We start from the raw sequence: 22,008 nt of genomic DNA on the forward strand, positions 1-22,008 counted from the left end.
TAAAAGAGGGTAGATTCAGACTAGATATAAGGAAGAATTTTTTTATGATGAGGGTGGTGAAACACTGGAACAGGTTGCCCAAAGAGGTGGCATCCAAGGTCGGGTTGGACGGGGCTCTGAGCAACCTGATCTAGTTGAAGATGTCCCTGCTCACTGCAGGGGGGTTGGACTAGATGACCTTTAAAGGTGCCTTCCCACCCAAACTATTCTATGATTCTGATTTTCAAAAATACATTAATTTGTAAACACAAATTCCTGTATTATATGCAGTGTCCAAAGCTGATGATAACATTTAGAAAAAACTATAAGTAAAAAACCCTGAATGACTCTCAGCAGTTTTCCCCTAGAATTCAATTAGAATGTGATAGTTGTTATGATAAAATACACTACAATATAGATGTCTTACAACATATTAAGAAAAATCTTTTTAGATATTTTCCTCAAAAAATTTCCTTTTATTTTCACTAAATCTAAGATGTTCTAATGCAGCTACTGCCAAATTCCACATCATCATTTAGGGAGGGATTTGCAAACACTGTACCAATGAAATACACAATGTGTTTTTTTTTAAAAAAAAAAGCTTAGACCTTTTTGTATTTTGTTTGGAAGTGGTTATCTAGAATTCAGTTTTATCAGCTGTCTTCTATAAATTGTCATTCGCTCTTCCTTCTTTCATGCTTGGAAATAAGACTGAACACTAATCAACAACCTTGCCAGTACAAACTATACTTTCTCTCTCCTCAACATTTTTAAAATTTACTCCAGTTGAGTAAGATTTTTTGTGTTAGCCATCAGCTGCTCAAGATTCTCATGAATACCCATCAGAACAAAGGAGGTACAAAGACAGAGATGAATGTGCCTGAAAACATCAATATATCAAAGAACTCAAAATATATCAGAACTGTATGCAGTCTTTCAAAGGTTATCCATACACATGTATTAAAAGGAAAAGCCCTTGCTCTATTGCCACCAACGTTCCCATGCCTCTAGCCATCATCAATATAAAGGGACGGTGCTTCATAGTGTCAAGGTCCTTTTCAGACACCACGAGTCCAGCTACCAGTAGATAATATCATAAAAGAATGAGTCCAAAATTGTGTCCTCTTGTTTCCAAAAAATGTAATACTGAAGACAATATTTCCAAAATCAAAGACAACACTGACAGACCTAAAATCACACTCAAAAGTGCAGTTATAAGAAAACACTTTGCAGCTCAGTTCTTGATTGTCACTGTGTTTCTAAGGTGACTTTTGAAACTGATTTTAGGTCCAAAAATTAGTTTAGGCAGAAAGTTGTTACTGGCTTGTTACTGGAATACCTGCATCTATTCCAAAGACGACAAAAAAGGATCTCAAGAGACTTGAAGTCAATCCCTAAGAAATCACCACACACTGGGGAAAAAAACAGGAAACAAAAAAACCCCAACGTTTGACCTACCGTAATTATACTGCTATAGCATTTTGTGCTGAGCTGTAGCAATCAGCAAAGCAGAAACTTCAGTGTGAATTGCAAGCCACCAATTTAAGTTTGGAGCTAGCACAAGACTCCTGTGATAGACTAATGGCTAGCCACTTCAGAGCCAAGAAGTCTGGCATATAAATTTTACGTTTACAGAAAGAAAGACAACATGACAGATATCTTTGAAAAATTTGTGAAAATATTCTTACAAACATTCTTAAAGATCTCTGGTTTCTTATTGAAAAATATGTATAATTTTACTATAAATAATCTATTGGTAAGGCATAGTGCAGTGTGCCCTCAGGTATTGTCTACTTGGTAAAGTGTGCTTAACAGAGCTTTCATTTTTATCACATTCAAGAAACTTTCTATTACATTTAAGAAGCATCATTTAATGAACCACGTGAAAATATCATACCTCCAAGTTGCTGAGATGCTGTTTTTCAAGGAGTTGTTGCATTTCTTTCAGATTTTTCTGGAAGAGAAGTTGGTTACTATCCGTGTTTGTTCTAGTGCTTTCTTGTACTGTTTTATCGCAGCCAACCATTGCTGAAATCTGCTTCTGATGGAACGAACCGTTTCTAGATGCTGATGAGGATGAAGTGTCATCTGTAGTTCTTGATGCAAGCAAATAACTTATTACTTTGGCTTATTTCTACACATCAACTGTAGAATTTTAAATATGTTCTGTTCCAAAAGTATACTCCATCAATAAATGCCTGGCAAGTGAAGGACAGCTATACTATATGTAACTACAGGTGGTGCTGTTAGTACTATCTAAAACTGTCCAATGCTTTCCATTTTAAACCTTCTCTTCTGTTGTTTATAAATAGTCAGACTTTTCTGATTGGGTTGTTGGGTGACTGCCTCAGGCTGAATTAATCTGGAAAATGTCAGCCAACGGTTTGGTCATTTACAGAAATGGAACACGGATGTGTTTTTTTAAAAAAAAAAAACAAGTAAAATGACCTTTATTTTTCCATAAGGCTGGCTTATATAGAGGATAACTATATACTGACACTGTCAGATATTCCCTTACTTCAAATAGCAGGAAGGCTTTGTAGTATCCAGAGAGCTCAGCTCTGCTGATGATGTGTAATATCAGCAATGTGGTACATTAAAGAATTTGTATTTGCTATCTGAAAAAAAAAATTTTTGGAATAGCTAGTGTAGCTATTGTGGTCAGGGTGAGCCCAAATTAAGATAGAGGAAACCACAGGTTTCTACAGGATGAAAATTAGCAAGAATTAGCAACCATGGGGCTGGTTGACACTCAGGAATTAAAGAAGTCAAGAAGCATGTGAAGCCAAATGACAAAGAAAATGTGCAGTCAGAGACTAGGAAGGCAAGGAGTGTGTAATGAGATATGTTCAAGAATAAAAAGCAGACAGAAGCAGAACAAGGCTGGGTAAGGTCACTAGGAATAGGAACCAAGCTCTGGAAAACAAGAGGCAAGAACTGGGTAGATATCAAGGATGTCAAAACCAAGAAGCAAGTAGCTTTAACCAATAAGAAAGGTAGGCATTAAAGAAACCCAGAAATAATGCACACCCCCAAACCCACCAGCTCATAGGTCAATCACGCTTTAGTCTTCTGGAAATATAACTATTACCAGGTTGCCAGCTACACTTCACTTTTTGATTTGGTTGCTTGACTGCCTAGGTGGAACAGTTTAGCAATGGACACTGATCCTATCTTTTGGCTCCAAACTGGTTCAAGGGCCCTAAATGACCTTAGCCTGGCTTACCCAAAGCGGCACTTAAGAGAAATCTCTCACCAGATCCATGCTTCGAGTTCTCACATCTGTGCAGTAGAGCCACAACCCTTACAACTGATTAGAAAGCCAAGCTTATGTCTCACGACTTTAGGATCAAGTATTTGTTGTACTCCACAATGATTGCAAATGGTGGTAGAAGAACAGATCTTGGAAACAGATAACCAGTATAAACTTTCAGTGAAGTTATTTGTAAAACGGGTATACCTTTACCAAAAAGGGGGGATCCAGCTTTCATTTTACCACGATCAGGTCCAATATTTGAAATGATACTTCTTCTCAGCAATCATTGGATTTTGAGTAACAGCTGTCCCAAAATTTCCAATTAAAGGGATTATAAGACATTTTTAAAGATTTACAGCTCAGAACTGGTGAGTTTTGAAGAACCTTCACCTTTGAGAACCTTGTCAAAATGTTTTTCTGTATCAAAGCTTACTTTGCTGTACTTTTTGCAAGACATTTATTTGCCCTCTAAAAGAATTTTGCACATTTTTTGGAACCAAGTCTGAAAACACAGAAATGTCACTTTTATAACCCACACAAACTATCGCTCCCAGACCAAAACTAACAGGAACAACCCTGCACTAACTTCTTTTGCAGCAGACCAGAAGAATCTATGCTGCATAGCACGTGTTCAGTTTGAATCTCAGTGCTCAGTAAGGGATTGTGTGAGATGCAGACAAAAATGCATAGAATATTTTCTGACACAAGGAAGGTAGACAAATTGTTAGCAGTAGGATAAGCAAAGCTTTATTTCATATTAATTTGTATACCTTGCCCCTATACACAAGCCTGTACTGCAATAACTTAATTCATCTTCCCCTTATTACCATCCTGTCAATATTCTCTACATCCTCCTTCACCCACCCCATATGGGTCCTAGCCAAGCCTCCTAGTTACCAGCCAGGGAAGAGGCAGCACATCCTGTGGCAGGTTCCAAGGTATGTGTGTGCTGTCTTATCCGTACTAACTGGCTTGTAACCTTTCAATTGGTCAACTCAACTTTTAAGCGTTTTTCATGCTGGGGTCACTTGTTTGAATAATTACTTCCTCGTTCAGTTGCCAAATTCAAACTTGTAGAAATATGATTATCTTTGAGATTCTTAGCGCTCTCTCAATTTGGTTACTAGGGGAAGACAAACTGTAGAAGAATATGAACGTATAAATGTAATTTCCTTAGGAAATCAGGTTATAAAAATGAAAATGAGGAAAAGAACACACTATCATTATTACAGGATAGTGAATTTTTTTAATTATACGAATATAATATGGAGTGACAGCAATGTTATACTGTAAGAAATTAAGCAAATGGTAAGTGGTTTGAAGATGTCCTGAGAGAAAGTTGTGAGCCCTTGAGGCACAAGGAGCAGTGTGAAGAAAGATGAAAAATAAAGAAGCAGGGGAAGAGGCACTGAGATACTGTCCTTAATCAAGCTTATGAGTGAAATGAGACAAACGATCAGGAGCCCTGAGATCGGGTTCAGAAACATCTACATTTTCTTGCCATAATTTCAACTTATATTTAACAGATAGATTTTTTGTTTGTTTGTTTTTATGGCTGCAATCCTCCTTTGTTATGTCAATCTAGTGTAGTAGCTGCAGAACTATATGCATGTTGACCGGCAGATAGCACGAGTATTTAGCTCTGAGAGGTATGAAATATTTTCTCAATTGCCCAGTTCATCACCTGCAAACATGTTTTAATCAGCAGTAGAAATGTAATCGAACTGAATATTAATCTCACAATGAAGAATACACTGAAGCTCAAAAGTAGAGAGACCCCTTTTAGACAGATTTTATCTCTGTTCTGAACATCTGCCCAATTTACAGCATGCAGAAAAGAATTACAACAATAGTAATAAAAAACCAGCAACAACAAAAATAAAACCCTGAGCTGAATCGTTAAAGAAATGAGAGATTAGGAAGGGGATAATCAGGAAGGAGTATCAAATACAGCAGATAGATAAACTATGCATGAAGAAACATTCTGTGGTAAGTTAAGGTATCTTTGAAAAAGTGCTCCGGTAGAGTGGAAAGTATGCAATTCAAATTGTATGTGATATAAAATGAAATAGCAGGCGAAATTGTTATCAAGATGCTCAAGATACTTATAGAGGATGAGAAATTTAAAGGAATGACAGATGGAAAGAAGACAAGATCAAGGGATGAATATACAAACTAAACTATCCTTGAATGTCAAAAAGAAAAAATCTAGTTGAGAATAAGAAATTATCTAGACAGAATACTTCACAGAACAGCAGATGGTTTGATAACCATGGCAATCTGAGTCAAGCTATAGCTGAATGAAGAATGGGTTAGCCCTGACTATTCCCAGAATTCTGCTGAAGGGAAAAGGTTTGTGTCATCTCCTCTGCTGTTTCACCAAATGGACACAAACAACTCAAGGATGTTTCATAATGTTTCACTGGAACAGTTCACAGAAATGCTTTCTTTGCCACTAGAGAAAAGGCCTACAATTTCTTAAAGAGTAATTGTCTGCTGTTTATTGAACACACTAAGCAATTTACTTCCTTTGATCATCAGAGTAAACAGAAATGCTTACCTGAAGTTGGTTTTGTTTCTGCTGGGCAAGCACAGTCCTGGTGTTAAAACTGATCCTTTAATTTGTTTGAGAGCTGCTTCTAACTGAAAAGCTGCTTTTGTCTGGACTAGAAGGATTAGAGTAAAAAACACAATGGAAAAAATATTTTAAAAATTGGAATATTTTACCATAAATGGTTTGGTTAAGTTTCTTAAGTTTGGAAGTCTAAATCCAAACTGTTACAATAAACTGAGTGGTTTAGCATCATTAGACATGCTGGAGCATCTCTAGTTCCTCTGAAACAAAACCCCAGTCTGTTCAAGTGTTTACAGTTACACATGTATTCAACAGTTTTGTTATTTGTTTTTAGACTGCACTGTTGAAAAAATAGGTTAAAAAATCCAGCACTAACTTTGTTTTTACATCATGATTATTCTGCTCATGCTCTAAGCCAAAGTTATGGCTTGCAGATATTTTATAGAGGCCAAATTATGACTTACTAATCGAATCAGTGGAGAAAGAAACAGTCCAGACAGGCATAAAGTGTTGCCTCTTCCAAGTAAGCAAAAGTAGGGTAGAAAGTGGCAGAGGCAGAATTTCTATAAAGGAAAACCAAGAAAAGAAATTGTGGTTCATTATATTGCTACACAGTCTGGTCTGTCAGAGCTATGAAGAAGCCCTAAACCAGTACTGTTCTATTTTGTTATTTTAATCTGACATTTGATCTTGAAGTCAGAGACATTACCTCACAGTTGGCACAATTGCAGTTGGGAGAGTAAATCTGTTAAAGAATACCTAAGTAATATACCAGATCTTAAGAGTTTCAACACTGGAAATTTAACTGGAAATCAGACTTGTCTGATGCTGTTAAAAACTCCTGCCAATCTGCACTGATTCCAAGAAAGCAGGAACTGAGTTGAAGTGATCATTACTTCCCAGCAGCGAGAGAACAGCTTAAAAAGCTGACTAATTCAGCAAAAGTTATGTAAGACATTAATATATGCTAGGACTGCTTTTACTTAATCATAAACAAAATGCACATTCTTGAATGTGGGGTTCAAATAGGGGATCATTATACCGTCCTCGTAACTTCCAGTGGCCTTGTAACACTCCACACCCAGCCGTGAAAGCACCGTATTGTAAGCAATAACCACTCTGCAGTGAAAAAAGCAGGGAAAACCCAGGAAGCCACAATATCCCAAAGAGGTGACCTACTTCCTGTGACCAGAATACAATGAAATAACTCGCAATACAATTTTTAGGAAAAAAAATGGTTTCTTTAATTCCCTTTACCCACTTTTGTCATATGTATGAAAACTGAGCTTCTTGTCAGTTATGTTTTGATTATACTAATGAATTAAATTAATTTGAGTCAGGTTAATTGTTCTGTTTGCCTCAATTATATTCTATTAATAGAAAAACACTTGTATTGTGAATAATGGTTAAATTTTAATTTACAAACCTATTTGCTTGTTCTGAGAAAAAGGCAGGTGAGCACGCTGGAACTTATCAGTTGCTTCCTGAAGTTTAATTTTCCTCTGCCGCAGAACTTGTTCTCTAAGTGTTTGTTCTTTTTCTTCTTCTTGCTTCCATCTTTCTTCAAAGGCTCTGTATTTAAGAAGAAAAAGTAGATGATCCCTATGTTTTCTAATTACATTTACCAAAATATTAGTAACTTACTTGCCTATCAATTTGCAATTTTAGTACAAAAGCTTGCTTGTCCATAAATTAAATGCTATAAACTTCAGCACAGCTGGATTTTTATGGTTGGTCGAATGTAAACGGGACAGCAGGTGATGAAGAAGAGACACACCATAATCTTTTTATTCTTTAGCCTCAACCAGAGACCTGATTCTTTCTTATATGTGAATTAACATGCAGTCTCAACCAGTCCTTGCCATCTATGTGACTTTTGCCACAGTCTTTACATTACTGCTTAAATGTATCACAGTGGGCAGATCAATAGGAAGGTGAACTGCAGATGCTGTGTGTGCGCCTTTCACGAGCTGTTGGGGAAGTAGTTACAGTTTAAAATTTGTTATTCAGAAATAACACAAAGGAACTACAGCCTTTACCTATAAATGCGTAAGAGTTAGTATCAAATTCTAGTTGTTGAGAAAATTCCTGAAAGACAATCAGATTTGTAGCACAAAATGGGATAAAACAGTAACAGAAACTATGATTGACAGAATCAGTTGTTAATATCAAATATGTTAAACCTGTTGTTCTACTGGTGAAAGCAAAGCAAAGCAGGCTCTAATGGAAAACAACCATCACCACAAACCTTTCCTTCAGTAGGCACAAGCCTGAGGAAGCTACGTGGAATTTTTATTCCTGCTGAAAAAATCATCAGCTCTAACCAACAAACTAAAACTAGCTCCTTGAGTGAAATATACCCAGTAAATTTATTGGCATGGTGCCTATGTAGGCAAGTCATATTTAAATACAGTAATACTGTAAAAGTAACACTCTTCAAGTTAAACTTCTAAAGCCTGCCATGCGAGGATCACTACAACTGGGAGCTTACCATCTTTAAAGTTCTTTGTGTGTTAGAAACATGATTTGACAGGTCACTAGTACACTAGGTAGGGTCCCACTCCTAACCAGCATTAGTGGAAAGCAAGGTAGTAATGTTTAGCTGTATGTTCTTTGTTTCTCTCATCACAATAAGATACCTTCCCATAACTTCAATCACTTGTAGTTGCTTCATAGATCTTCTTGCTTAATGGAGCAAAGCTGCTCCTTAACAGAGCTACTCCTTAACTCAAGCTATTTTAATTATTCTTCCCTTTGTCTTTCAGGGAAAAAGTTCAAACTGAAATATTCATCTTGACCCTCCCTAGTATCCCTTCAAAGTGCTGACTGATCATGTGTGAAAACAAACAGAAAAATAATTTGAAATAGGTACTTTTATTTTAGAATATCTAAAGGCTGTAATTGGCAATAGTAAAAAACAGGAAAACTGTCAGCTAATTCCCAAGTACACACTTTTACAGGAATATCCACTTTAATTCCCTTGGAAGCCACAGTGTAGCAGACAGAGACATAAGGAACTTTCACTATTTTGAAAATTCATATATGCAGGGTTGTCAAAACATACTGAAACTAATGACTGAGATTTCCCAATTTTATGGACAAATTATTACACATCATTAATAGAAACTGAAGACAAAATAGATACTATTTTTTTTGAAGTGGAAATGTACTGTGAACAGATTCCATGCAGCTATTCAAACCTTAAATCACAAAGACTATGTACTTGCATTCCTGTCATTATGAGTGCCCCTTAAAACTCCTCCCCGTATCATAAGGGGAAACTGGAAGCTGTGTTACACCTGATCTTGCTTTCAATATTACACCTCCAGTACTACCAGTGTTCAGCTCAAGAAAGACAGTGGTGGAGCATATGAAAAGCCAAAAGCAAGAAGAGAGACAGCGTGCAAAAGGATCCACTGCTTTTGCTAATGTATGTAGCACTCTAGATTGACGTTCTCCAAGGTCAGAAATCAAAACGCCAGTGAACAACATAAGCAATTACTGCTTCTATTGTGGAAGTAAATTCCCCTCAGAAAGCTCCAGCTCTTGCAGCAGCCGCATTCCTCACAACTGTCCTGGATCACAAGAACTGCTGAGATGACATCCTGTAATGTATACAGACAGCAGTTTATGTTTTATTTTAACAACCTGTTTATTGCAAATGGCACTTAATAGTGACACTTTCAAAAATCCAGATTAATTTCTACAATTCAAGGTAACCCTTCTTCTAGGGATGAAGTTATAAAACTCTACAGCTCCAAATGAAGGATAAGACAGAAGATTGACTTATGCAAAGAGAAACAATTAAATTAAAATATGATCCCCACACTGCAAGTTTCATTTGCAAACTTCAGTTTGTCAGCAAGCAGGGGTGGCTTCACTTGAGGCATGAGGTGAAGCCAGACAAGCAGTTATCCAAACCCAGAAAAAATCTGCAGACAGCTCTATCTACATAAAATGTCTTATTGCAATTTGGTTAAAATATCCCATGACCTTTAATTGTAAATAAAATCCAGAAGTTAGAACTAAAAGAGTAGAACTGGAGTTCATTGTCACCTTCCAGTATTCCTGTAGTCAAAAATACTCACGTTAAAATCTGATACAGAAATCTGCAATATTTTACATCTTTATCCTGACTAAAGAAATAGGAAAATCACAACAGAGAAAACTGACTTGCCTATCCTAGTAAGTACTTTAAACACATTCTTCTTGATCCTCTTAACATTTCTAGAAGCTGCTCAAGAAGACCTTTAGTTGAACTGTAGTTGTTAAATTCAGACATGTGGGAAATACAACAACTTTGCACCTGGAGTAATTCCAGAGTGTAACTCCAAAAAGGAAAGAGTAAATTCTGACAGAACCTTTATTTACTTATTTTTAAAATTATTTTGGAGTATGACTTAGCTGCACTCTTCCACATTCCTAATAACTGGCACAAGAAAAAGACTCTTGTTCCATATAGCTGGAAACGGGCAAGTCCAAATGCTGACGCAGGAGGTCTTTTTCACCACAGCTCATCATGATCACTATTTGGTTTGGATTAAGACTTGAGGGAGAAAAAGGATCTTATTTTAAATGTAAGGAAATGCGTTAAAGATATTCAGTGAAGCCTGCACCATAAACTTCTTGACCTCAGAGAATGTAAATTGTGACACCCAGGTGCACTATGTAAAATAAATAATTTTACAAATGTGCATTCATATATTACACAGAAACAGTTAAAAAAATGTTTGTTCATCCACTCTCCTTAAGCCACCAGCTTAGGTTCATATCACAGATGTAACATTGGCAAAAGCGTATGGCTTTAAGATGGAGAGTTAGCAGAAGAATTTCCTGACTGGTGTTTTTTTAACCCAGTTTTTCTGTCTACTGTAAACAATCCAGTGGTGCAGCAATTTTTGCAATGGCTGCCAAAATGTTTATAGCGAATTTGGAACATGAAACTTAAAATATTTAGCAGTTTCACATATACAGACATTACGTGGAAGGTATTTTTATGTTAAAAACAGTATGAACAGATGGTGGAACTATTTCCTGGTTAATTTTATTAAATTATCTTCACAGTGAAGTGATGGATGCTACATTCCCAGGTGGACTAAATGCTTACTACTATCTTGGATGAAAATAAAAAAAAAGGAATATATACAGTGCTTATGGAATGCTATGAAATGAACCTTTTGATACTGAGTTGATATTATTCATTCATCGCTGTATCATGTTTGCAAAACAGTACATGGTAAATTTAAAATTGAGGTAGAAGGGTATTTGTATACTTAACGACTACAGCAAGATCAAGAAAAGGCTAGAACGGGGTGTCACACTCAAAATCCCCTTCATGGGCAAACAGGAAACACACTGTATATCCTTAAAAGGATCTGCAGAGGTTGCCCATAAATGATTTTTTTTTTCTTTAAGTGAGATACTTACCAGGACCATAGGAACATGTATTAACTCTGTTCCCTCATCTTCTCTGATTCTCATATGATGAAGACAAAAGGCTAGCCTCAAATTGCTGTAAGGGCTTCTGAACGACCGACCCTTTCAATGCCATAAGGGCTCACAGGGAGCTGTCCTCCAAAATGCCCCCAAGGTTCCTGGGAGGGCTGCCCGCACTATCCACCAATCGTTACACTCCAAATCTTATTTACGGACAAAAAGTAAGCACACCGTATATAAAGCCAAGAATTTCTTTTTTGTTAGCATAATTAAAAACTTAAATTAATCCAGATATAATTGTTACCAAAAAATAATAATAGAATACTTCTATACAGAGAAAGCCTCAATAATAGTGATAATACAGCTTAAATTGTTATTCACACACTGAGTTTCTACCCCTTTTCCTGACGTTATGCTTATGCTTCCATTGCTCTTCTGCATCCCAAGGCTGGTTGTTTCATTCTGGTGGTGCTGGGGTGTTACAGTTAGTGGTCAGTATCTGGAGCCCCTTCACCAAGAGCAATATGATGTTCATGTTAATGCTTTCTTCTTCCTCACTTCAGGATCCACTTGGAGTAATTTTTATATTTGCTAACATGCTTTTACACCTTTGCTCTTCTTTCTTCATTGATCTGCAGCTCCACAGAACCTCCAAACATTCCATACGTGGTGCTTTTTACATATATTACACACTATTCTTTTGTTCTCCTTGTTACCTTTAAAGCCAGTTTTGTCAGATCTAGGTCTGCATTTCTTTAACCAGCTATCAGTGAGTTGTTTATGGCCGTGGGGTCTCCAGTGCCAAGCCTGTGCATCATCTCTTATCATGTCCTGCCTGTACTCCTCTATGCTGCATCCTGCACCTCCAGTTCTCTCATACCAGGCCTGTATTTCCTACATTACATCGTTATGTTAGAGTCATAAATATCTCATTCTCCACATCGAACAACAGCTTGTTAGTGCCATCTATATAAAACTATGGTCATACCACAAAAAGATAAACAAAGGCAAAATAAATTAGCCACAGACACCTGGTCAATTAGAGAAATTGCTGTTACAGCCAAACCAAGCAAAACAAAGCTGCGGGCAGGTCAAGAAAAGTTCAGAGAAAGCAAGCTTGGCAAGCATCCCTCCTGAGGCCTTGCAAATTCAGCACAGTCATGTGGCCCATTACCAGAAATGGCAACACTGGATTTCAGGTCTGCATGGTTACGGTGACCACTACTTTTCACAGTTTCATTCTGATGTAGAAAGCCATACTAAATTCTTAACACTTTGCCCTCTCTGTTCACCAAGTGCTAACGTTTTTCTCCCATTTCTGGTACTAGAGTGCTTTTTGCTCTGCATTCACAACACTGATGAATAATTTGAAGACCTTTATTAAATAATCAGTGATAACCAGCCAGTAGGTGGAGCACAAAGCTTGTGCATATGTTGAAAATAAATTATTTCTGAAAAAAACAGCAGTAATGGGAATAGATTGAAAACTGATATAAACTGGGAAAGCGTTTCCTTCCCCAGTTATAACAGATGGATTAGCTATTCGGATTTCAAGGTAATTCGAAACGCTGAACCAAGACAGCTGACTGTAAGGTTTATTTAAAAATGCACACAGACAATTGCATTTCCAGAGTGAGTCAACTACCTGCAGCCAGTAACGTCACCGTAAAATGGGATACACATTCTGCATTGAGCAAAAACAGTGGGATGGCTGCAGTCCCCAGCCAATTGGCAGCTGGTATTTAAAAAGTACTGCAGTATATAAACACAAAATATGATATCCCATTTATTTACATCAAGTATGTGTTTAGTCAGTAGCTCTTATTTCCGGAATACTGTTATTTAAACAAAATATCTACCAGCTACTGCCCCAGAGCATATTTAATTCTGAAGCTGATCTTGAAATTGCAACTTCATGTATTAGTGAGACAATAAAGGAATTACTTTCTTGATACTAGGGCAACTTGTGTAAAAATAATCAGTAGGCTGCTTGTTCAGTACGTTGAAGTACTGCTGTTAACACAAAACCAAGGAGCCTGGTCAGTACAAGAGATGCAAAGAAACTAATGGCATCATATACGATAGGATTATGTGTTCCTCTAAGTATTCACTTAGAAAAAGATCTGTGACTTAAGTTACTGAGTCTTTGCTTTGCAAAACTATACTTGCTCCTTTCTGTGTAAGTGATGTTTTTGTCTTTTAGTAATAAATCAATTAACTGAGCACATCTTGTCAGAAGTTGAGTATTTTTAATGCTGAAGCTGCTGCATTTTAGAGGTATTGTCAACAGATCAATACAACTCTGTCAGGGAAAACTTCATTACACGTACTTTCAGAAAACACTGAAAACAGAAGACCTCAATCTGCAAGCTCTCTGCATATGCCGTTCTCATTAGCTGGGCACTAGGTGCTATCAGACTTGGACTCGGCCTTGGTATAACCTTGTTTAAAGGTAGGCTGGTGGTGGTTCTCCAAAAACACACAAAAAAACCCACGCAGAAAAGTTTTCCTCCACAATGCAACATGAAGAGAATGAACCTAAATGACACAAGATTGAGAACAGAGCAGAAGTACTGATGTATCTTCCCTAGATCTATTTGCTAAAGGAAATTCACTGTTAAACAGAGAACTTAGGCTAGAACTTCAGGAAAAAAAGAGAGCCTACTTGCTCTGGCAGAAGGGTCAGGTAACTTGGGAGGTCTATAAGGATGTTGCCAGGTTGTGTAGGGAGTAGATTAGAAGGGCCAAAGCTCAGTTAGAGCTTGATTTGGCTGCTACGGTCAAAGATAACAAAAAAAGCTTTTACAAATACATCAACAGCAAAAGGAGGGTCAAGGAGAGACTCCACCACTTGCTGAATGAGTAGGGTAGTGTAGTGTCAGGGGATGAGGAAAAGGCAGAGGTGCTCAATGCCTTCTTTGCCTCGGTCTTTAATGTCAAGACCGGTTGTCCTCAGGAGACTCAGTCCCCAGAGCCTGAAGTCAGGTGTGGGGGGCTGTGTGAACCCCCCGTAATCCAGGAGACAGTTAGTGACCTGCTGTGCCAGCTGGACACCCACAAGGCTATGGGCCCGGATGGGATTCACCCCAGAGTAATGAAGGAACTGGCAAAGGAACTTGCCAAACCACTCTCTATTATCTACCGGCAGTCCTGGTTAACTGGAGAAGTTCCAGCTGACTGGAAATAAGCAAATGTAACGCCCATCTACAAGAAGGGTCGGAAGGATGATCCAGGGAACTATAGGCCTGTCAGCCTGACCTCGGTGCCAGGCAAGGTGATGGAACAGATCATCCTGAGTGCCATTACACAGCACATGCAGGACAATCGGAGCATCGGGGCCAGCCAGCATGGATTCATGAAAGGCAGGTCCTGCTTGACCAACCTGGTCTCCTTCTATGACCAAGTGACCCGCTTAGTAGATGAGGGCAGGGCTGTGGATGAGTCTATCTAGACTTCAGTAAGGCATTCGACACTGTCTCCCACAGCATCCTCCTAGACAAACTGGCTGCCCGGGGCTTGGATGGGTGGACTCTTCGATGGGTTAAAAACTGCCTGGATGGCCAAGCCCAGAGAGTAGCGGTGAATGGGGCAAAGTCCAACTGGCGCCGGTCACTAGCAGAGTTCCCCAGGGCTCAGTTCTGGGGCCGGTGCTGTTCAATATCTTTATAGATGATCTAGATGTAGGGATTGAGTGCACCCTCAGTAAATTTGCAGATGACACCAAGCTGGGTGGGAGTGTCGATCTGCTGGAGGGTAGGAAGGCCCTACAGAGGGATTTGGACAGGCTAGATAGATGGGCCGAGACCAACGGCATGAAGTTCAACAAGAACAAGTGCCGGGTCTTACACTTCGGCCACAACAACCCCCTGCAGCCCTACAGGCTGGGGGAAGAGTGGTTAGAAAGCGGCCCGGCGGAAAGAGACCTGGGGGTGCTGATCAACAGCCGGCTAAACATGAGCCAGCAGTGTGCCCAGGTGGCCAAGAAGGCCAATGGCATCCTGGCCTCTGTTAGGAATAGTGTAGCCAGCCGGTCTAGGGAAGTGATCGTCCCTCTGTACTCGGCACTGGTGAGGCCGCACCTTGAATACTGTGTCCAGTTCTGGGCCCCGCACTTCAAGAAAGATGTTGAGGTGTTGGAGCGAGTCCAGAGGAGGGCGACCAAGCTGGTGAAGGGTCTGGAGGGTCTGACCTATGAGGAACGGCTGAGGGAGCTGGGGTTGTTTAGCCTGGAGAAGAGGAGGCTCCGAGGTGACCTTATTGCAGTCTACAACTAGCTGAAGGGAGGTTGTAGTGAAGTGGGAGTCAGCCTCTTCTCCCAGGCAACAAGCGATAGGACAAGAGGACATAGCCTCAAGCTTCGCCAGGGGATGTTCAGGTTGGACATTAGGAAGAATTTCTTTCCAGAAAGGGTTATTAGACATTGGAATGGGCTGCCCAGGGAGGTGGTGGAGTCACCATGTCTGGATGTGTTTAAAAAAAGACTGGACCTGGCACTTAGTGCCGTGGTCTAGTTGACATGGTGGTGTCAGGGCAATGGTTGGACTCAGCGATCCCAGAGGTCTCTTGCAACCTGATTGATTCTGTGATTCTGTGATTCTGTGCTGTTACCTTTCTGCAGAGGCTTTATAAATTTAAGGTTGACATTAAATTTGGTGATGTTTCACCAACTTGCTAAACTTCTTCAAAGAAATGACTGGCCTGGTAGATATGGGAGAGCAGTGGATATTGTCTACGTGGACTTCACTAAGGACATCGATACTGTTTCCCATAAGATCCTCATAGACAAGCCGTTGATGTACAGGCTGGATGAGCAGACAGGGAGGTGGATTGAAAACTGGCTGAATGGCCAGCAAATGGTATCATGGGCTGCATTAGGCAAAGCATTGCCAGCAGGTCAAGGAAGGTGATCCTTCCCTCTACTCAGCACTGGCCACAGCCTAGGGTGCTGTGTCCAGTTCTGGGCTCTTCAGTACAAGAGAGACATAGAAAAACTGGAGAGAGTCTCACAAAGGACCATGAAGATGATGAAGGGACTGGAGCATGAGGAAAGGCTGAGACAGCTGGGACCATTCAGCGTGGAGAAGACTCGGGGATCTTATTAATGTCTATAAACACTTGAAGGGAGGGTGCAAAGAGGACGGAGCCAGGCTCTTTTCAGTGGTGCCCAGTGACAGGACCAGAGGCAGTGGGCACAAACTGACACACGGGAGATTCCCTCTGAACATCAGGAAACACTTTTTTTTTACTGTGACGGTGACCAAGCACTGGCACAGATTGCCCAGAGAGGTTGTGGAGCCTCAGTCCTTGGAGGTACTCAAAAGCCGTCTCAATATGTTCCTGGGCAACAAGCTCTAGGTGGCCCCTCTGTAGCAGGGGGGTTGGACCAGACGACCTCGAGAGGTTCCTTCCAACCTCAACAATTCTGTGTGGAGGTTAGAAGTAGAAAACAGACTGTCATACTTCACAGTGCACTCATGTCTACTCTCCATATGTTGAAAGAAAAAAAAATGAAACAATTTCAGATTTGAAATTATAAAACAGTAGTGCCAAGAATAACTTCTGATACATGCCTGTAAGTTCTGCCTGGGAGAATTTAGGGTGCTGCCAGGTGAGAATGTGGATCTTAAGGAACTCATGCTACCCTTGAGAAACCATCATCATAGCTAACACCTTCATGTGTTACAAAGCTAATGGATCTTGGCTCATATACAGATTGGAGACATGACCTGATGGCTGATCCATTAGAAGATAAATCACTTCCTATCTGTATAACTGTCAGGAAAAAAATATTCAATTTCAAGGAACTTTTTCTTTCCAAATTACTTTCATAGAATCATAGAATGGTTTCAGTTGGAAGGGACCTTAAAGATCATCTAGTTCCTCCATACATGCAATGATCCTTAATTTTGAATCATATTTCACAGCTTATTAATACTGTATGCACTTACTACCGTTCTAACAGTAGACAACTACCTCTTTTTCAGTCATTAGGGGAAGACTTGTCACCACAGACTTCCATTTGAACTGCTTATTATGCTTACACTTACGCCATTCTCAATTATCACAAACGGAACAAGTTCATTTTATGAATACCATACCTAAATTTTTAACTGGCTTACCTGAGTAACTTGTATTTAAACTGTGTTTCTTAAGGCTGCAATGAAATTCATATGGAAATATATTTATGTATCAACGAATATTAGTTTAACTATATCAGTCTATCAAAAATACACAGGCTGTCTGGTATTTGCTTTTCATTAGAATATAATATTTCAAGACCAGTAATACAATAAGCAGTGTTCATCTGAGATGCTTAGTGTTACAGGGGTACTGTTCCAGAAAACTAAATAAGATATTTAATCTTTCAGCTGAGAGTCAGTTTATTACCTGCAAAGGTTGTGGGTCACATGCTGTCTTTAATCACTTCCAGGTGATTATACCTCCTCTTCCATTATTCTTTATATTACAAAACATATGCTGACAGCACAAACTGTCAAGCTAAAACGGCAATATAAACAATATCTACTGCCTCCCTAATGAGGTATCAACATATTTCAATAAGTAAACATTGTACAACAGAAATTATCTGATACAGGAACAATGGGGGATGAGCGTTAACACTAGGCAGAGGAACCTGGTCTGAGGCTGGGAGCTTGCAAGGAGGAACCCATCTGCCTCTATAGTACACGCAGCCGGATCTCCTGTACGTGAGAGTACGATCTCAATGCTCGGGAAAAGCCCCTTATGCCTATTAAACTACGTACAGCACTTCACTGAAACATCTCAGTGTATAATTTACTTAAACCATTTGTCACAGAATATTTAATCACTTTGCATTCTCATGTATGCAGAAAGGCAGAATATTCAAAGCTCTGTTTAAAATGTCAATGCAGAATAACTTTATTATAAATATGATCCCATACTAGAAAGACTTTGTGTTGTGTTTATTGGGAAGTGGGAGCACAAAGCCACACCACGCAGGGGAGGCTGTGCAGCTGTTACGCCATGCAGAAGAAAAGCATACACTCCGGAAGGCGATGACAACTGCCTGCCTGCTGACCCGTGCTGTACATCTGAATGCATTTTTCACACATCCATTGAAGCTAATAACAACCAGAATAATATTAGAAATGCAGACCCATGAAATGAGAGCGCTACTCACCTTTACTTTATACAGTAAGAGGTGACTACAGTGAGTTTCCAAAAAGCAGCGAGTAACTCAGAATATTGTTATTTTTATATTTTTTTGTTCTATAGCAAGAAACTGTATTGGTGAAACACTTTAGCCTAGATTCCTCTAGAACAAAGCAGTGAGGCTATTTAACAATATGAATGTGCAAATAGTAGAAATATATTGAGCTCTTTCAAGGTTTTGACTCAGTTTTGTTTTGTTTTGTTTTGTTTTTTACAATCTCCCACCAAAGGAACCCTGGTTACTTACCTTCTTCTTCTGTTGTTCTCTATCAAATATTTCTGTGCCCTACTCCGACACATTTTTTGATCTTCTTTCAATGCCTGACGTTCTTCTTCTAAATCCCGTACAAAATGAAATGTTAAAGCTCCATCCCTAGCATTGTGTTAAGGACAATGGAAACTGTATCAAACAGCTCATTAAAAGATTAAAAGCCTGTGTGGTTGACTTTACATACCTTTTAAGGAAAGGGCAAACTTTATCCATGAGATACAAAACACTGATAGGCCTTTTGACTAAGTATAGTTGGTCCCACAAATGTATATTATGGTCATACCTAACTTATCCAGAAAAAATGTGTTTGCATTTCACTGTTTACAGTGATTTTGACATTAGATTTGCACTCACCTTTCATTGTATCAGCAAATGAAAAACATTACCTTTATTATGTCTATTTGAAGATACATATTTCTGTTATCTAAATCTGTAACATATGGATACATTTATCCCAGGGAAAATGTTTCAATAGTAAAAACAGCCCCCTCACAATCTAAAGAATTAGTTGTTTAGACTGAAATTCATTAACATCACTGGATAAAAGCTTTCTACAGGACCAGATCAGTCCTGCCTCACTTCAGTAACGATTTAAGTAGCACTGTACAGGAGGAGCTTAGAACTTGTGTCAGTGTTTCTTATTACTTAAATTCAAGAAAATACAGATCCCCAGGTGAGGATGGAAAATACAATTCCCAATGGCAGTATGCCTTGGAAGAGGGAAAACAAGAAAACTTTTCTACAACAGTTTAAAAAACCCGACGTACCAGTTTTATTTGAAGCCACCCCTGAGGCCATCCCGGACCGCGGGGCAGGGCGGGGGCTGTGCCGCCACCGCCCCTACCCCGCCGCCGCCGCCCCACACGGGCCCCACACAGCTCCGCGGCCCCATTACCCCCTTCGCAGAGCGCAGGACGGGTCCGGGCGCCCCGCGGGCCCTGCCTCTCTGCGGGGAGGCCATTCCCGCGTCGGGCCGCCTGAGGGCCGGCCCACGGACCGCTCCACCGCCCGCCCCAGCCTCTCGCCCCCGGCGGAGCCCGCGGGCGGATACGGGGAAGGATACACAGCAGCGGTCCGCCTGCCGCCCGTCGTCCCCATATCGGATCGCGCTGCGGTCAGTGCCGGGCGCCGGCCCGCTGCTCAGTGCGGCCCGGCCGCGCCGCCGCATCATAGCAACAAGAGACGCCGCTTCCTTCGCAACGGGGCGGAGGGGCGGGCGGGGAGCGGCGGCTGGGGAGCGGCGGAGGGGCGGGCGGGGAGCGGCCGAGGGGCGGGCGGGGGAGCGGCGGAGGGGAGGGCGGTGGCAGCGGCGGCGGCGGTTTGGCTGGCGCTGCCTTTAGTAGACTTAAGGAGGGACGGGTCGCGTGGGGCGCGGCAAGGAGCGCTCGCTCCCGCCGGGGCCGGGCCGGGCCGGGCCGAGCCGAGCCTACCCTCGAAGGCCCCCGGTAGTCCCCGGCGGTCCCGGTGTAAGCCAGCTGTGGGCACCTCGCTCCGCCGCCGGGCACCCTCCGTGTGTGCCCGCCTCTTCAGGGGACACCGCTGCCGGACTCCGTGCCGAGGCGCGGTGCTTGGCTCTCCCCGGCCCTTCCACCCTCCCTGCACTTTTGTAAATAACAGGGTACCATTCTGTTAAAAAAACCGGTATCCGAACAAACACGTTTCTCATTAGTTTTGCAGGGCAAACGAAACACCTCCCTGAGCCCGTTGCTGCTTGGGGGTTTGCAGAGCTCTCTGTGGATGCCTGTTAAATATGTTCATGGCAAAGACTTGGAGCTAACAGGATAAACTTTATTTTTTTTTAACCACGGGGTGTAGAAGTCGCAATGCAAAAAATAAAAATATAAAATATGTAAAATTGTATCAAATTTTATACAAAAATATAAAAAAATACATAAAATGTAAATAAAGTTACAAAAAGTAAAAAAAAGTTATTTGTTCTTAAGGCTGAAAAAGTTCATTTTTTTTCAGGCGAAGCAGGGTGTGTTGTCTTGGGATATTGCCATGCCTCAGATGAGTTGTCAGCGGAAGGCTAAATGCCTTGGTGATTTCCTGGCGAGACGTTTCTTGGCTGTTGTATTTGAGCTTAAACCAATTCTTTTTCAGCGTGCAGCTGTTCTATGTCTTTGACTAGGAGGGTAAAAATAGCACTTGGCGTTCCTGAAATACCTTTCTCCACAGAACCCCCCCACATATTTGTATCACAGCTTGTGAAGTAGGTGTTGCTGTTACCATTCTACATTCAAGAGCACTGATGCTCAGGTTGCCAAGTGTGCTTTGTATTTATAATATCCTAGTTACCACAGTTGAGAAGATGACCCTAAAATGGAAGTCTTTCACCTCTAGTTCAGAATACAAGTCCCAAAGTCACCACCTCTTCTGAACTCTTCTGTGTTGCAGGTAGAAGACTGGTTGTCACTTTACTACCATGTGCTTTTCAACACACATTTGTCACTTTACTACCATGTGCTTTTCAACCCACATACACTTTTAAAATCCCAGTTTGCCTGATAAAATGCAGTGTTTCATTTAGGATGCAGCAGAAGGCTTTATCAGTATGGAGAACTGAGTCACCCGAAGAGGAGTGTAGCAGAGCTGCGAAGCAACTGCAGAATTTGAGCCCATGTCACACCTGGGAAGATTCAAGTTCATGGTCAGCTCACGCTGGCAGAATTTGAGCTTCTTTATACTTACTGCAAATTTTTATCTTATCCAGCACAACTTGCAGCTTCACCTTAGATACCTTCTGAAATTTAGAATTAAGAATAGTCTTTATATCTTTCATTTTTTTACCTTTTCCTTTTTCTTACTTCTTCATAGCTCTCCTTTAGGGTTATTAGATAATTCCTTGTGGTGAGTAACCTTACATCTCTCAGACTGTGGGATGAGAAGGTGACTAGCTGAGGACCATGTATTTCAGAATTGTATGACTGCTCTGGGATAGGAAGCAGACTGATCTCAAGGGGTTACAAAACAGAAGGTCCCACTCTGGCAGCAGGTTTGAAAGAAGTTTCATAAATTTTACTGTCGGTTAGAGACTGATATTCCAGCAAAGGATAAAGACCAGCTCTTAAAACTTTGTGGGATAGATTCTGAATTTATTATAAATCTCAGCTATGCTGCTGCAGAGACACATTTTTCCTTCCTTCTTGTTCCAGGGGGAATTAATCTGCTAATGCCCTTTCGCTTTCCTCCAAGCTTCAGTTTAACTGTGTAGGCGACTGCACGGGAGGAGTTCAGTCAAGGTTCTGACCTTTTTAACGATTTCTTCCTGAAATTTGTCTCCTCTTCCTATTTCTG

At 40.5% G+C, this 22,008-nt stretch overlaps 1 protein-coding gene across 1 annotated transcript in view; it reads right to left on the minus strand.

Moving 5' to 3' along the window:
- The window catches only part of CEP126 (centrosomal protein 126), a 42,031-nt gene extending 23,107 nt beyond the window's left edge, over positions 1 to 18,924 (minus strand). Inside the window, exons 1-5 of the mRNA XM_068395331.1 lie at positions 18,896 to 18,924; positions 18,688 to 18,813; positions 7,237 to 7,382; positions 5,796 to 5,901; positions 1,877 to 2,075 (exon numbers count right to left, since the gene is read on the minus strand). Coding sequence (XP_068251432.1) covers positions 1,877 to 2,075; positions 5,796 to 5,901; positions 7,237 to 7,382; positions 18,688 to 18,813; positions 18,896 to 18,924 — 606 coding nt within the window. The remainder of the gene's footprint in view (positions 1 to 1,876; positions 2,076 to 5,795; positions 5,902 to 7,236; positions 7,383 to 18,687; positions 18,814 to 18,895) is intronic.
- Positions 18,925 to 22,008: the final 3,084 nt, after the last annotated feature.

The sequence above is a fragment of the Nyctibius grandis genome, chromosome 2 (assembly GCF_013368605.1).
Source record: "Nyctibius grandis isolate bNycGra1 chromosome 2, bNycGra1.pri, whole genome shotgun sequence".
NCBI classification, from domain to species: Eukaryota; Metazoa; Chordata; class Aves; order Nyctibiiformes; family Nyctibiidae; genus Nyctibius; species Nyctibius grandis.